The 17,854-nt window shown below is 41.5% G+C and overlaps 1 protein-coding gene and 1 long non-coding RNA gene across 13 annotated transcripts in view; one reads left to right on the top strand and one right to left on the bottom strand.

The window, feature by feature from the left end:
• Positions 1 to 10,440, top strand: part of FOXN2 (forkhead box N2) — a 209,212-nt gene extending 198,772 nt beyond the window's left edge. For 10 of the 12 annotated variants that reach the window (XM_037895932.2, XM_043543853.1, XM_043543855.1 and 7 more), the window contains 2 exons: positions 5,436 to 5,504; positions 6,072 to 10,440. In XM_037895932.2, the coding sequence (XP_037751860.1) occupies positions 5,436 to 5,504; positions 6,072 to 6,589 (587 nt within the window). In that variant the 3' untranslated portion in view covers positions 6,590 to 10,440. Of the gene's footprint in view, positions 1 to 5,435; positions 5,505 to 6,071 lie in introns of those variants that run through there. The other 2 variants (XR_005224909.2, XR_005224908.2) reach the window with 2 other exon arrangements.
• The window catches only part of LOC119565855, a 35,328-nt gene that overhangs the window by 9,367 nt on the left and 8,107 nt on the right, over positions 1 to 17,854 (bottom strand). Inside the window, exon 2 of the long non-coding RNA XR_005224911.2 lies at positions 16,855 to 17,046. This is a non-coding gene — a long non-coding RNA (uncharacterized LOC119565855). The remainder of the gene's footprint in view (positions 1 to 16,854; positions 17,047 to 17,854) is intronic.

The following is a 17,854-nucleotide window of genomic DNA, read 5'->3' as shown; positions in this document are numbered from 1 at the left end:
GTCATATAACAGTCATGTAGGTTTTGGATTCTTTACCACATGGACAAAAAAGAAAAGTTAGTTAACTATAAGTGCATATTATGCCTTTCTGGTAGCCATTTCCTCATCCCAGCAGGTTCTATCTAATCTGTCCATCTAGGTTTTGATGAGTGCAGTATAACAAGGGTTTGGGATCTTGCAGTCGCCCTAACCTGAAGACTTCCTGTTCTAAAAAATTAGCCATTAGGGTAATCCAGCTTTCACATTCAAAGGTAGTGTTATTGTTACATGTAAATGGTACATCTTTCACCTTAGTTTATCTCCATCTAAGGCCAAGTATAATGTTGGCACTTCATTTCTCTCTAGATAGGGAAAGCGGCCTCTGATTTCAAAACATCATATTCTGTACAGTGGTTCCAGAAATATACTAAAACCACCATATACAACAGGCTCTCTCTGTAGGAATCCTAGTACCTGAACTAGGATTTGTACAGAGAGAGCCTGTTGTATATGGCTGAATTCAGGGCTTGACTGATCAATAATAAGGCATATTCCACCAGAGGTTTAGTGTCCTGAGCAAGAAGGAAATGTGTCTGTAGAGGATCTGTGCTGATTGCAGTTTTGGATGGGGGAGGGGTGTTAAGTGACTTATCCTGGATCTTGAACTGGCTGGCTGCCAAGAAAATATGTTGGTTCTTAATTTTTTTTTAGCTATATAGGAATAACCTTAAGTGCTCGTCTCAAATTCCAGTATGAGGCACAACTGACTTAATAGAATCTAAGCAGGAATTTAGTGATGTAGCAGACTGGGGCAGATTAAATAATCCATTTTTTCAGTTCTGTGTGGGGCTTTAGGCAAATGAAATGGGAGGTTAGTTTTAATTTTCAGCCACAGACCACCAGAAAAGTTAGTCCGGACTTTTGAGGATAGATCAGCTAGCTGCTTGTTCAGCAGGCAGCATTAAATTCCATTCATCCAAACCAGGTTTTTGGTTGTCTCATGATGCTGGACAAGGATGTTTCCTTGCCTGTCTGCTGAACAGCTCTTGAGCCTTTTCTGCACACTTTCTCTAGCACAGTGGTTCCCAGACTTGTTCCGCCGCTTGTGCAGGGAAAGCCCTTGCCGGGCCGAGCTGTTTACCTACTGATCTGCAGGTTCAGCCGATCGTGGCTCCCAGTGGCTGCGGTTCACTGCTCCAGGCCAATGGGAGCAGCAGGAAGCGGCACGGGCCGAGGGACGTACTGGCCACCACTTCCAGCAGCTACCATTGGCCTGGAGCAGCAAACCGCGGACACTGGGAGCCGCGATCGGCCGAACCTGCAGACGCGGCAGGTGAACAAACCGGCCTGGCCGCCAGGGGCTTTCCCTGCACAAGCGACGGAACAAGTTTGGGAACCACTGCTCTAGGGAATAAAGGATAGACATGTTTGCTCTAAGTATCCCAAGGGCTTGCTGTAGAATAGAATTCTGTATCTCACTCTTTTTTAAATGACTGTTCTGATGTGCCCAATACAGGTTTGGGATTGCTAGTAAGAGACGATGAAAACTGTTGATGGGGGGATGACGTATTTTGACCCACTCTCACACAAAAATAAATAAACACTGAGAGAAATCTGGGGGCGGGGGGCATGTGACCCCGCTTTCTCCCCCCAATGCATCACCTCTGATTTTAGTCATTCCAATTTGATGCACCAAGGGTATCAAGAATTTGTATCAGTTCTAATTGAATTTCTACATATCGTACAACAGTTCAGAAAATCCTCTCTGTTAGAGGCAAGCCATTAGTGTTCCCTGGGTCTTAGGAGGCAGCTGTTGTTGAGACTGAAGACTTCTTTTAGTGTGTTCTTTAGCCATGGTGCTGGGGAAGCATAAATTTGGGAAAGTATATTGCAGCAAGACAGAGCAAGCCAAAATACGTTAGTGGTGACCTGAAGAGCTGCTTGCAAGGTGAAAGAAAGAACTGCAACTCATGAGTTCTGCATTGGGGTACTGAGATGCAGAAACCATGCTCGCAGGTAGTTCTGTCTTGAACTAATGTTTATAGCTCCTTGTAATTTAACAAAGTGGTTTTTATATACCAACATCATATGCTAAAAGAAAATGTCTGGCAGCAAGTGATAATTCTGAACATTTCACTTCCTGATCAAGATAATGGAGCAAAATAATAGTTACAACTTTTTTTGTCTGTTGGTTACATAAGATCTGTAAATTCAGTGGTTGTGTTGCTGCCAACATCGTTTTGGAAAGGAAAAAATAAAAATAAAAAATAAAAATCTCATGAGCAGTAGGCAGACTGTACAGGATTTTGTTTTAGCATTCTCCCATTTTAAATGGGAAATGTATTTTAAGTGAAAAATGTATATGTTCTATAGTTAGCACTGAAAACAGAAGCTTAATCCCCCCTTCCTGAAATAGTATCAGGCTGGCTTTCAGGGCCTTCTGTGAAGTGAATTCTAAGAAAAGCTTTGTAAATGCATAGACATCTTAGTAATTATCCAAATTGTTATACGTGATCCCAAACATGACTATGTTCTTCCTAAAAATTAAGCTGAATTCATCACTGGTCATGGAGAAATTTGACCCAATGTGATAGTTTATTTTCCTCTTGAAATGTAAATATATAACTCCCATGTCTAAGGATGATAGCTGTTCATTTAATAATAATAATTAGTAATAGTATTGCCATCAGGAAAAACAAAGAGCCATATGAGCTGCTGTGTACCACCAGTTCAAACTTCAACAGATGGTTAACAGGGGAAAACTCTGAGTAGCCAGCTTCTCTTCTCTTCTCCCCCATAAAGGTTCCTTTCCCAGGCATTGCTCCCAATACATTTCACAGTCCACCACTCCCCATACATGCTTACTCCCACTATGTGTTCTCCCTCTGTGAGACACCCAGGGTACTTCCTAGGGGGTTCCCACCTTCGAAACACCTTGTAAACCTCATACTATAAACAGGTGCTCATAAACCCTCATACACTTTGAAACCCTCGTACCATAAACAGGTGCTCTCCTTTTGTCTGACTCGTGCGCCATACAAGAGAAATGTGTTTCTGATTCTGTTATGCTGCTGAAAAAAGATCAGGGAGGGAATGTCTGTAAAAGGCCCATTTATTGCTTTCCTCTGCTTAAAATACATTTAAGATGCCCTGAAATAGTGTAGAATAGGACAGACATAAAGAAACCTTTTCCACTAAATATTTGGAAGGCATATTTTTGGAAAAGTGTGGTGTAAATAAAGAGCAAGATGAGGAAATAGACATAATTTAGTTTGATTTTGATTTTTAGATGGAGTAGTTCTGAGTAGGTGGATCACCATCAGGAAAAGGTGTGCTCAGTAGCTCTAATGAGAACACAAGGTGGACTATAAGGTGGATAGAAAGCTGGCTAGATCATTGGGCTCAACGGTAGTGATCAATGGCTCCATGTCTAGTTGGCAGCCGGTATCAAGCGGAGTGCCCCAAGGGTCGGTCCTGAGGCTGGTTTTGTTCAGTATCTTCATTAATGATCTGGAGGATGGCATGGATTGCACCGTCAGCAAGTTTGCAGATGACACTAAACTGGGAGGAGTGGTAGATATGCTGGAGGGTAGGGATAGGATACAGAAGGACCTAGACAAATTAGAGGATTGGTCCAAAAGAAATCTGATGAGGTTCAACAAGGACAAGAGCAGAGTCCTGCACTTAGGACGGAAGAATCCTGTGCACTGCTACAGACTAGGGACCCAGCAGGTAGGCAGCAGTTCTGCAGAAAAGGACCTAGGGGTTACAGTGGACGAGAAGCTGGATATGAGTCAGCAGTGTGCCCTTGTTGCCAAGAAGGCTAACGGCATTTTGGGATGTATAAGTAGGAGCATTGCCAGCAGACTGAGAGACGTGATCATTCCCCTCTGTTCGGCATTGATGAGGCCTCATCTGGAGTACTGTGTCCAGTTTTGGGCCCCACATTACAAGAAGGATGTGGAAAAATTGGAAAGAGTCCAGTGGAGGGCAACAAAAATGATTAGGGGACTGGAGCACATGACTTATGAGGAGAGGCTGAGGGAACTGGGATTGTTTAGTCTGCAGAAGAGAAGAATGAGGGGGGATTTGACAGCTGCTTTCAACTACCTGAAAGGGGGTTCCAAAGAGGATGGATCTAGATTGTTCTCAGTGGTACCAGATGACAGAACAAAGAGTAATGGTCTCAAGTTGCAGTGAGGGAGGTTTAGGTTGGATATTAGGAAAAACTTTTTCACTAGGAGGGTGGTAAAGCACTGGAATGGGTTACCTAGGGAGGTGGTGGAATCTCCTTCCTTAGAGGTTTTTAAGGTCAGGCTTGACAAAGCCCTGGCTGGGATGATTTAGTTGGGGATTGGTCCTGCTTTGAGCAGGGGGTTGGACTCGATGACCTCCTGAGGTCCCTTCCAACCCTAGAGACTAATAAATGCTCAAATAAATTTGTTAGTCTCTAAGGTGCCACAAGTACTCCTTTTCTTTTTGTGGATACAGACTAAAACGGCTGCTACTCTGAAACCTTCCAACCCTGATATTCTAGGATTCTATGATAACAATAGCTCTTTCATTGTGAGCAGAGAGCTAATTACTAACCCAGCTAATTCTGATTCCAGTTAGTAAGTTTAGTTGTTTTACAGTACTGTCCAGTGTTGTGGTTGGGCTCTTCAAGAAACTGATGATTTCACTCTGCTGTCCATAGGACAGAATTTCTACAGCTACATGTGTAATTTTGAGTTAAAGCAATGCTGTTTATCTAATTATTTTTAGGTCTTCAGTTGCCCATTTATTCTGTATACCTTCATGCTCCGTAGATTGAAGAATTCTATAATTTTTTTCCTTTGGTATCTCTGCTTGGGTGTTCCATTTGACTTGTGGGTAACGTGATGGATATTGCAAGGAAAGCTCTTTGTGTTGAACTAATATAAAGATGCTACTCATCCATGTTGAATCTCAGTGCTGCATTTAACTAATGCAATTCTACAAACATGTAGTTTGTAGAATACGTTCCAAGGCTGCTTAAGGCAGATCTCTGTTGTGGCAGATGGCTAATCTTTTTCTTTGTATTGTTATGAATAGCAATTATTCATAGATAAATATAACATTGCAGCCTGATCATACGTACAGAAAAATGCCTGATGTGAGGCTACTCTTCCTTGACTTCAGCTCCGGTAATGTACATTAGAAATGTACATTATAATATTTGTTTCACCACTAAAATACACTGTGATCTGTTCTGCAATGGTAGTTCTAATCGAGTCACATTCACTCATGCTCATGAGCTAATTTTTAAGCATACAGCAGTCATGCCTATTTGGGATTCTTTGACACATGATTCCAGTTTCTTGGGTGTCCAACTATAAGTGCACATTATTGTTGCTGTTGTTACTTTTTAACAGGATTTCTTGTTCTCCACTCCAACCCAGAATGAAACCTAACTTTTTGCTACCTCTCCTTTACAGAATCTGATATTGATGCTGCTACTGCAATGATGCTGTTAAATACTTCCATAGAACAAGGGATTTTAGACTGTAAGCATAAACAGTTTTACGCATTGTTTTTTCCTTCACTGAAAGCTAAAAAAATTATAGCTGAAAATTTCAGAAGTGAGGTATGCTCTAGCTCAGTGTTTCTCAACCTTTTCAATAGCAGTGAGCGGCTTGCTGCCTTCCTATACCGTGTCAGGGAGATCTCGGGGACTGACGCTGGTCCATGGACCAGTTGTTGAGAAACTCTGCGGCTAGCTTATAAATGGTAGGGAGGCAGTAGGGTGGCCATCCTGCAGATTCAGCCCCTTCTGCCAACATTCCCCAGTTTTACAGGGACCCCATTTCTGCTTTCTTACATTAGTCTGGTTGCCTTCTGCCACTCCATAGTTGGAGACACTATACTTCTAGCCCGCTTCTCTACCACTACTATTCATATTCAGGATTTGCTGAATATCAAGATCTTCTAGTATTCAGTGTTCGTTAAATGTAAACTATGTAAACTAAATACTCAGTTTAGAAATCTAACCTTTGCACATCAGTCGGACAGACTGGGATGGTAGATTTTAGTTTGAGCTATTTTGCTTACTTATACATCTTTGCTTTCAATAGGTGAGAAGGCCCAACCTCTCGAGGTGCCCAAGAAGAGGAGTTATGGCAGTGCATTTAATCATCACAGTTCCATAAATCTGCAAGAAAATAATTCTGCAGCCACTAATATTGATCCAAAGGAGGATCACAATTACAGTGCTAGCAGCATGGCTTCACAATGTTGTGCATCTAGGTCCAGCATGTCTTCCTTGTCCTCTGTTGATGAAGTGTATGAATTTATCTCAAAGACCAGCCATGCAGAAAGCGATGGCAGTGAAGGATTTCATAGTGAAGTGGATACGGACATTGACTATGAAGACGACCCTCTTGGAGACAGTGGCTATGCATCACAACCTTGTGTAGATACCTCTGACAAAAGTAAGCCTAGCAAGAAAGCTCTCAAGGAGTTATGTCAAGAAATTGACGAGGAGCTGAAAGAGGCAGCTGGGTCTCTGCTCCACCTGGCTGGAATCAGCACATGCTTGGGTTCCCTAATAAGTACTGCAAAGACCCAAAGTCAAAAGCAGAGGAAAAAATAGTAATGCTTGTTAGTGTGAATATATACATATATTTTTTTTAAGTGTGGCAATACTCTTCTACTTTTATCCTTCACAAGGAAGATCAAAGCCATAAGAGGACTTTTTTATTTTTTGATGCTAATTATAGTTTGGCCCTTTATTTTTAAATCATTGCTTAGAAAATGTTTTATTTAACCGTTTCAAATTAGGAGAGATGCATGACAAGTGCAAATCTAACTGTATACTTTTTGATGACCAGTGATTGAATATTTGACCATTTACAGAGGGATGCATAGGTTCAGTTGCATGTTATGGGTGAAATTTATCTCTGTGCAGGCCTACTCCACATAGGAGTGAATTTCACCCTATGTGAGGGGACACAATTTCCCCATCTCCCTCTCCAAGACACAAATAACTTTCACTGGTATATCAAACAGTGGGAAGCTGCCACTGCACATGTGCCACTTACCATTTCCCCCAACTATTGAATACACAGTAGCTGTTAGCTAAAGGTTTTTGCTGTTTTTGTTTTGTTTTTCATGTGTAAAAAATACTTGTTAAAAAACATAAAGTTCATGCTGTCTCAATCCACAAATGAAGTGGAGATTCTAGTTAGCTAAATTGTAAATGACTGCTGGAAAGAACTTTGGGATATGTTTAAGAAAAACATAATATAATAGTTTCCTTTAAGATTAGGAAAACTGAGTTAATTACATTAAATTCTAAATACACTTTGTGCATTTTAATATCTGCTACCGTAACTTTGGTCTAAGTCTACTGATTACTGTGCTTCTGCTTCATGCTGTATGTACCATTTTAGCCTCCTTTGAACTACAGTGTATGTCCAACAGCATGGCATTCTTAGGGCATACACTGTGCCTCATGGTGGTCTCTTCATATTTGGGGGTGAAGCTCCTTAAAATTCATCACCTTTGCAATAATAATCTTTAGAACCCAAACATGTTGTGGACAAGAATGTTATAGTAATCGAGTGTAATGGATTTGTTTAAAAAGCTCAGTCTTGACTGCTTTAATCTTAATGTAGATGGTGGCAATCTTTTAGTATTTTGTGCAAAAGAAATGGGTACACAGACATGTTAGAATAAGTTTAACAGTAATAATAAGTAAGTATAAGAATGCCTTAAGTATGTTTCAGCATGGTATAAAACTTAACAGAGGTCATTTTACCTGTGTTTGAGAGGCAGTGTGATGTGCCATGAATCTGTTTAGCTCATACGTTAAGCTACTGCTTTCAATAAGTGTTGGTCAAGATGGCTTAGAATTAGAATCAAATACTGTATACCCATATATGAAACCGTGTCCAGTGTTTGGTTGTCCAGAACAATGCTGGATTCAACAAAAAGAAATGAAGCTAAACTGTTACTAATGGGATGATGTTTTTCTGGCCACTTGGATCCAAGGTTGTTAGAGTTTGGTGTTTTCTTATTTGTCAGTTTCTCCGTGTATCCTGCCCGTATAATTATCCTTTCCAATTTAAGTATTCATACAGCCATGCTGCTGAAGGCCTTCTGTTCTAAGGTTCTGTTCCAGTGCTTGTTGAAGATAATGGAGGTACTCCAATTGACTTAATGGGCTTTGGATCAGGCCCCAAGATATTCAAGCATCTACATAGCGTTTCTTTGGTATTTAAATCCAGTGGCTTTGAGAGGGCTCCACTTTTAGTTTTAAGCATAAAAGTAAAAAGAAAAAAAAAGAAATCTGTCTCTCTGGCACTGTGACTGTGTGCACACAGCCCTAGTCCACCTTTACTGAAGAAAAAATGGTATACAAATGTGCTCCATTTTGCATCTCATTTGCATCTCTTTTAGATGTCTGGAGCAATGAATTAGCTGACCGTACCTGTTATTGAACAGATAATGGGTGAAATTAATTATCTCACAATTGAAAAACAAACAAATGATTAATTACAAACATGGGATTTCTTAACACTGAGATGTACGTGTTGATGCTTGACATTTCTTTCACTAGTGTTTGCCAATATACTTTTTAATAGAGTTTGATACAACACATGTTCAGTATAGCAATGTAAAAGTAATGATTATTATATCAATATAAAAATAATGATTCAGCTATGGAGAAGCATCATTAATATCCCCTTGAAATTCATTTAAGTTTTGTATATCTCAATTTTTTAAAATTCAGCACTATGGAATAAGTGTCGTATTAAGCTCCTGATAAAGTCAATCACAGCCTTTCTGTTAACCCTAAATATTCAAATATTGGAAATTGTATTCATACTCATTTTCTTGCTGTTTGCCTTGGTAAGACCGTTAACCTGTTCAAATCTTATCCTTCATTTCCCAACAGAATCAATGTTTTCAAAATAAAGATTCCATACTAATTAGGGGCCTGACTGTACCACTTTTACACTAGAATCAGTTGTGCTACTCAGCATGAGTGAGGGTGTCAGAATTGGGAGATAGGTTTATAATGTATTTTAGTCTCCATATGCAAAGACAGAGCAATAAAATCATTCTGTAATTAACAAAAAGTTAAGGGTGCAATTTGCACCTTTCACATAAAACCTAAATGAACGAACTGGGAGATATGGGGGATTGGAATCCTCCCTTCTGAGCAAGCAGTAGTAGGGCACAGGACACTTGTACAACTGCTTTGCACCCATTGCTACAATCTGTGCTGCACTCCCCACCAAGTGCAAAGGCAGATGGATCTTTACTTTACTCACCCATTGACCACATTCCCACATGTCCCTGTATTAATCTCAGTGCTGTGTTCCAGCAGACAGAAGGGCTGTGGTGTCCTCCTGCAATCTCTTGCTTCTCAGATCTCAACATCTCCCGCTGCAGAGGATGTGAATGTCATCCTAACTGTTCAGTTGTGGATTACCCTTCTTTTATATTCTCCTCGGATAGTTTCATATCCTTTCACTTACACACCTCGGGGTCTGAGTTAGACTATGGTGTATACAGTATAAATTGAAGGGTGTTTTAACTGCTTTTTCAGTGACATTATATAAAGAGTTCATACCAAATGGTCAGTTTAACTATATTTTAGCAGCTGTTAAAAGGGTAGGGAAAGTGTTAATGTCACTTGCAATTTTTAATTAAAATGAAGAAGTATATGAGACCTGTTTATCAGGGAGGCTATCCTATTAAATACTGATGTGAATACTGTACAAAGCTGAATCAGTCTTTCAAATTCCAGTACTAAATTATTGCTTCTGTGAAAATCACAGCAAATGTTTTAAAATCCAACTTTTAAAAATGGCAGTTGCAAGTTATTCAACTTCTTTGTTAGGCTAAAAAGTGAAAGCTTTGGTTAAAGCAAAGCATTCATACATGTTAATAATGGTGTAGTCAAAATATTTATCGAAAGAAAAAGTAGAGTATTTTAAATGTTGCACCTGCCATTATCTTAAAGCACATTCTTCGCATCTAACTGCCAGTGCCATTATCAAGACTGTTTTATAAATGTACATTTCTTCAAACTAAGTGCATAATTTAAAGTATTATGTTGCCATCATATAGTGATATAAGACATTTTATAATTGCCAATTCATTGAAACTATTATTTATTTAAAAGTGAAATTGTAAGAGTGCTTTCTGATCAAAGCAACTGGAGTTGTTTTAAAATACTTCCTTTAGCTTGTTTTCTAATGTAGCATAAGAAATGTCTTGGGTTTATTTAGAATAACTCTGCCAGTAGACGACCAATCCGAACCCATTCCCCCCCCCCCTCGGTTCAGTCCTTTACTGATTTTAAAGACAATTTACAGAAGTTTAGTTTTTTGTATTCTAACCTCTGTTAATTAAAATGTTTATAAAGTTTATTTTTACCAAAGAGATGCAATTCAATATAAAACATTGCAGAATAAACTTTGTTTTATAACATTTGTGACTGGTGATTTTCTGCACATTTTTCATGTATGTGATTGAAGGGGCTTATATACAAATAAACAGCATTAAGAATGGGAAGCAGCCCAGTATTATCTATTTTTCCACAGAGATACAGGGCCTGTTTTCGTGAGGGGCTGAGTGCCTTTGACTCCCATTCAAGTCACTGCCTCACAGGATTGGCCCATTTAAAAAAAATCTTTGTAATTCAGTCTAGGTCTCTGCTTAGTTATCAAAGTCACTCTCATATGGAAATAAGTTGTACCACAAGTGAACTCTGCCAACACATCAAAACATCCACTGTCTGTCTAACTCCTCCTTGATAACTGAACCTGTCTGAATCCACTCCTGTGGTGAAATCCTGGCCCCATTGAAGATTATGAGAATATTGCTATTTGACTTTGAGACCAGAACTTCACCCCTAAATTCTGGAATTTAAGACTATTTTGAGGTCACTGGTCACTACAATGAGTATCACTTCATCCCTTTCCCTGCTCTACTGCTATGCCTTGCTCAAGAGGTGTACGTTTTGCTTTTGTACGCAAGGTATTTGTTTAAAATATTTACTTAATTTTAAAAATATTTGCAGATAGTAGCAATCAGATGATCCACACAATTATGAAATAAATTGAATATCCCCAGTTGGCTATGCTAGTTACTCACAGAACTGCCATAGAGTGCTTGGAAGATACATTATTCCTTAATAAAACAATTCAGTTTCCCCAAGGGTCATTGACTTATATCCCCCTCAGGGTTTGTGATTTTTGTTTTTTTTTTGGTACTTTTCCAGTTTTATCTAATTTTTCTTTCAATATGATGATGTTCAAAGTCTGGCATGCCCTACTTTTCATGGGGCCCTGTGCAAAGCAATATGCAGTAGCTCACTCCTTTTTCTCCTTCCTGCTGTCCCAAACCACTTACTCCTTTGGGCTCTGACTCCTTACTAAAATTAAAAATGGATTCTTACTCTGCCTGACAGCAGGGGTGTGTTTTGTGAATAGGGTGACGCCCAAAGAAAGAGTTGCCTGCACCCATAACCAAGCTTCTCATATATGCATTCAACCCTGTTGATCCATGCCCTGAATTCTGAAATGTATTGTCCCCTCTCCCTACTTGAATGCCTTACTGCATGTTCCATTTTTATCCTAAGACACTGCTTCATACCACAAGATGAAATCAAAGTTGCTAATGTATTAATTTAACTTACTCCATCTTAATATTTCCCCCTTTAATCTACAAGAGACTAGCCTGCTTTTTTGATTAGAATTGTTTTATTTTTGAACTGTGCTAATAAATGTGAAAATTTCATTAAGCAAATCAACTAGAAGCTTGGGTTACATCATGTAAAGAAATTGGTCTTAGAAACTGTAGTAGGATGGGATCTTAGCTTAAGAGTGAACTGCTTCAGCACCATCATGAAAGTCTTGAATCTAAATGTTATAATTAAAAACCTAATGAGATACTCTGAGTTATGAGGGTCTGGTACCATCATGGATTCCATCGACATCCTAAACCTCAGGAATGCCAGAACTTAATGATGGATTTTTTTTTCTCTTGCAGACATTGGTTTATCTCTTTTCTTTTTTCCCCCCTGCATGTAATTTATTAAATCCCACAGATGAAATTAAAGCTCTACTGTCTTTAGAAATGTTTTATTCTGATATTTTAAAGGAGTGATATGCAATAAATGTGAGTCTTAATTTAATCTAGTAAACCAATAGAGATGTTCAGACTCTAAATCACAAATTACACAACATCCCAATGCCAATAATGCTTGTTGAGCTGTAGTATTAAGTTATCTGTTAGCTGACAAGAGTACTCCTTATATTTTCTAATTAGCTTAGGTGAAACAACAATTATATATAAAGTATTAGTGGTGTGTGTGTAATTGTCATTCGGTGGTATCATAGAAAAGAACCTTAACTTCACTCTTAAATTTCCCAGGGTCTTTTTCCTTGGGTTTAGTTGTAGATTATGCTCCAGTCTAAATAATCACAACTTTTTAACCCTTATACAAGGTGTGATTATGAATATTTATCATGAAAAGGGAACACTTAGATGATTTATTAGTTTCTTAACACAATGAATCTTAACCTGGAATCTAGTAGTTCGAGTAGTGTTCCTAGGGTGCTCCACTGTAGGTTTTTCTGCACCTCTAAGCAGAGATTTTGGATAGCAGTGTCTGTTTGACCCACACATGCATTCTCTCTCCTTTGTGGTCTGCCTTGAGACTATCTAGCAATGCGTGGCCACCTTTGGTCTTGAATGGTGCAAGCAGTTGTCCCTTATCTGCATCATTAGTAAAAATAGTAGTTATTTGCACTCTTTTAGTTTAATAATTAGAATTTTTGTTTCCCCTATTGGGAATAAAAATAAAGTAAAAAGAACTTTTCGTTCATGTTTCCTGCCCTTTCAGGGAGGGGGGAGAATCACCCCTACAGGGGTGCTAGCTAGTCCGGACTTTCTGTTTTTTCCATTTAAAAAAAAAAAAGGGAAAGAAGACAAAAAAGAAGAGTGGACTTTTCTTTTGCATTGCTCGCTTTTGGAGGTTGATAACCCCACCAGGGGCATGCCTGGCTCCCCCAGTTTCACAAGGTGCCTCTCCTGCAAGGAAGCAATTCCGGTAGCAGACACACACTCTCACTGTGTCCGGTGCCTGGGAGAGACACATATCCCACAAAAGTGCACACTCTGCCAGCAGCTGAAGACAAGGTCTTGGGGAAAAAAACAAGCTGAAGTTAAAACTCCTTGTGATGGAGAGTGCATTTCAGCCACCAGCTAACTCTGGTGCTGAACTTTCTCCAGGACGCACATCATCCCCAGATCCTTCAATTTCCAAGGGCATAGAATCATGAAAAAAACCCAGCAGATTCCCCCCATAAAGGTTCGAGAAAAAGGTCTCCAAACCCCCAAACAGAGTCTTTGGCCAGTCAGAGGGTTCCCCGGCGCATTCAGCCCCTTCGATAGCAACGGCACCAGCGGTTCCGAAATGCGGTACCCAGAAGCATCAGGGTTCCTCCGCTATCAGCTCTGCCACAACGCCTAAGGACACCAGGGGCTCAGGCTCCAAGGCAGCGGTGCTACCTCCTACTGAAGAGGATAAAGACCGCACCACCTCAGAAAGACCAGCACTGGTGAAACCATCAGTACCAAGTGCAGCAAAGCTCCTCACACCAGAGTGTTCATCATATAAGCAACTGGCAGTCCCACTCAACACCAACACTCCTTCACGGTACTGAGTGAGTTGACAGTACTGAAAGAGTTCTGGGACCTGGTGATCGAAATCCCCATTACTTTGTACCAGGGCCCCATACCAAGCAGATCCCTAAGCCTGGAATCACCCATGGCACCGGGCCATTTACTACAAACACCCTCGTCAGCACCACTCTTACATACTGATATGTCTGACAGTGACCAGGAGGATGTTATTTCCCTGGCTTCTCACCGTGGCCCGCCGTCACAGTACCAGGGACCCCCACAGCTCCACCCTCATGCCGACCCTCAATCTAGGTACAGGCCTATTTGGGTACCCTCGCCATCCATGCCCTTCCTTCCCCAGTGGCCGTATTGAGATCCTGGGGTGATGTACAGATCGCACATTTCATGGGCGTCCAATGTCTCTCTCAGAGTTAACCAGACCTTCTCCTACAGCTGCACTGTCTAGAGCCCCTGAACCGGAGGAGGAGGAAACTTTTGAAGGATATGAAGAAAGGCTCAAAAAGGAGGCTACTCTCCACCAAACTTCTCCTTCTTGTCAACAGATGAGGCTTTAATGCCCCCCACCCTTCACCCCACCACTAGCTGATGTTTTTTAAACTTTCAAGATCTTACTAAGAGGGCAGTGGATGAGCTGCAAATTCCCCTGCAGGAGGGAGCAGATACACATCACAAGCTGGTGATATTCTCCACATTGCCTCCTCATCCCAAATCACCCTCCCAATAACAAGTTGTGTCTAGATCCTGCCAAAATCATCTGGCAGACACCAGCCTCCATCACACCAACCTGCAAGAGAGCCGACAAAAATACTACATCCTTCCCAATGAGGCAGAACTGTTTCAACACCCTCACCCCAACTTGATCATAGTAAATGCAGTTAATGCATGTGGCAAGAAACACCATGCCAAGTTGACTCCATATGACTGAGATTGGAGAAGGCTAGATCTCTTTGGAAAGAAGGCGTCTTCGTCAGCAACATTGAAATTCAGGATCATGAATTACCAAGCTAAATATGATTTTATTAATTATGGGAAACTCAGTGCTTTCACTGAATATTTACCAGAGGTGCAAAAAGAGCAGTTTCATTCCATTCTCAGAGAGGCCCAGTTAGTGACCAGAACTGCACTACAGATGGCATTGGATGCAGCAGATACAGTGGCCCACTCGGTCTCCATGGCAATGGTAATGCGGCGGGCTTCCTGGCTACACTTTTCCAGGTTAGCCAAAGAGGTACAGACAATGGTTGAGGTTCTTGCATTGGAAGGGCCCAAGGTCTTTGCTGATAAGACCAATGCCTCTCTCCACACCCTAAAGGATTCCTGGGCCACATTATATTCCCTGGGAATCTATTGTGGGACAAAAGAGAAGATATGGCTCTCAACCACAGCACAGGTCACGACCTCCTCAGTACCTACTGTCACAGTGCTACTATGAGCCGCAGCGTTAGAGGTCCAGGGTACAAAAGTGGAAGCAGTCAGCATCCCAATTTGTGACCTCTCCTACTGCCTCTTCTAGGCATTTTTGATGGGTTGGCTGAGGGCCCAAAAGCTAGTCTGTGCATCTACCATCTATCCACCTACCATGTCCCTTCGGAAATCGCCTGACCCTCTTTCACAGCAACTGGCAGAACATCACCCCCGACAGATGAGTCTTAAAGATTATTTTGGAGGGTCACGCCATTCAATTCACATCCCTCCCCCGTTCGCACCTTCCTTCCCTGTCCCTCTTCAGGGACCTTTATCACAAGAACCTCTTTTGCCAGAAAATAGATCACCTGTTATACCATAGAATAGGTCCCATTGCAATTTAGGGACAAGAAGTTTTACTCCCATTATTTCCTGATCCCCAAGGCAAAGAGAGGTTGGAGGCCCATCCTAGATCTAAGGACATTAAACAGATACACAAAGGCACAGAAGTTCAAGATGGTCATGCTAGCTGCCAATATGCCAGCTCTAGAGCAAGGAGATTGGTTTTCGGACCTCAGCCTACAAGATGCCTACTTCCACATCTCAATATGACTGTCACACAGGAGATTCCTAGGATTTACCTTTGGGCGGGACCATTATCAGTACAGGGTGCTCATATTTGGCTTCTCGTCCACACCCAGGGTATTCTCCAAGGTTCTCTCCAGCGTAGCAGCACACATGCAAACATTGGGCATTATCTACCCAAACCTAGATGACTGCCTCCACAAGGCCCCCACATTACAGGACACCGTATGTGCCACCTAATGATCATGTGCACGTTTGCGCAACTGGGCCTACAACCCAGAAATCAACACTCACTATGGTACAGAGACTGGAGTTCATTGGAGCACATATTTACTACCCTCACAAGTCTAGAGACAGTCCAGGACAGCGCACAAACATCGGCCAGGGCGTGCCTACAGCTGCTCAGCAAATGGCAGCATCCACCTCCGTCACCCTGCACACCCAGTTGTTCATGAGGTGTCTACAGATGCGGCTCAGATCTGTCTATTCCCTGAACAAGGACAGGCTAAGCAAACCGCTATCAATACCTTCCATTGTAAAGCACTCTCTGAACTGGTGGAAAGACCCCTCCAATATCTTAGGTGGTGTACCATTCATGCTGACTCTAATGATAGATGCCTCCCTAATAGGCTCGGTAGCCCATTGACAATACGTCAAGGTTCAGGGCAAGCGGTCTCCCACAGAAGCAGCCTTCCATATCAATCTGTTGGAGTTAAGAGCTGTGCACACTTTCTCCTATTCATCAAGAACACAAAGGTCATGATGGACAAAATAACCTTTATGTTTTACATCAATCACCAAGGGGCACCAGATCTGCCTCCCTCTGCACAGAAGCACTAAAACTTTGGAATTGCTACATCCAACAAAACATGCTCATCTCAGCTGTCTACCTACCTGGCATACAGAATGTGATAGAAACTTTTCTCATGACCACAAATGGGAACTGAACTCAGAGGTGCTTTGCGACATATTCTCCCTTTGGGGAACCCCGACTATAGATGTCTTTGCTATGTACCAGAACAAGAAATGTCCTTGCTGTTGCTCCAGAGCAAGCCTGGGGAAACAGTCCCATGGGATAGGGACCTTTTATACACCTTTCCCCTGTTTCCTCTACTATCTAAAGTCATGTCGAAAATACAACGAGACAAAGTGAGAATTATTCTGATTGCCCCCTCCTGGTCAAGACAAGTTTGGTTCCCCTACCTGGCACAGATGGCACTACGTCTATGGTTCCTCTTCAGCCCCATTCCTCACCTTCTCTCTTCACCCTAACATGCAGGTCCTCTGCCTCCAGGTTTGGCTCCTTCTTGGTTCCAAGACTTAAAGGAAGAATGCTTTGACAAGGTGAAAGATGTGTTGCTACACAGCCCAGAATTGACCACTCGGCATATTTACCTGCAGAAATGGAAGTGATTCCAAATTTGGTGTGATTCTAAGCACATAAACTCAACATTGTCTTCTCTCCCTCTCACTTTAGCCTTAAAATGTCAAAACTCTCTCTGAGCTCTCTTAAGAAGCAGCCTTGCATCTTGCAGCTGTAATGGCCTTTCACTGTCATATAGATGGATACTTGGTGTTTGCCCACCTACTGACGCACAGATACCTTATGGGCATTGAAAATCTCTTACTGCATGTGAGAAGACCCACTCTAACGTGAGATGTTAATCTAGTTCTCAGAGGCTTGACTAGACTAGACTGCCCTTTTCACCCAGGGTGACTTGCTCTCTCTTCCACCTGTCCACGAAGACAGCATTTTTGATTGCCATCTCTTCAGCTAGATGCGTAGGAGAAATAGCGGCCCTGATGGCACACCCGCCACTCGTGGTCTTTTAAAAAGACAAAGTAACACTGAGGCCGCATCCCAAGTTTCTCCCTACAGTAGCCTCCGTCTTCCATATGAATCAACAAATCACCTTCCTGTCTTTTTCCCAAAACCACATCATGACAACAGGGAAGCAATTCTGCATATGCTAGACATTACAAGAGCGCTAGGAAGCCCTGGCCAAGTAAACTTTAGGATGTCTCCTAAACTCTTCCTTTCATTTGCGGAAAGATCCAAATGTTCTGCAACATCGGCTCAAAGATTATCCAAATGGGTCTCTGGTTGCATTAATCACTGTTACCAGGGGCGCAACCTGTTGCTTCCATCTGGAGTCTGTACACGCTCCACGAGGTCAATCTCTACCGCAGTCACATTCCTTAA

Source organism: Chelonia mydas, chromosome 3 (assembly GCF_015237465.2).
Source record: "Chelonia mydas isolate rCheMyd1 chromosome 3, rCheMyd1.pri.v2, whole genome shotgun sequence".
Lineage (NCBI taxonomy): Eukaryota > Metazoa > Chordata > Testudines > Cheloniidae > Chelonia > Chelonia mydas.
The sequence above is the reverse complement of the archived record's forward strand: the minus strand, read 5'-3'. Positions and strand labels throughout refer to the sequence as shown.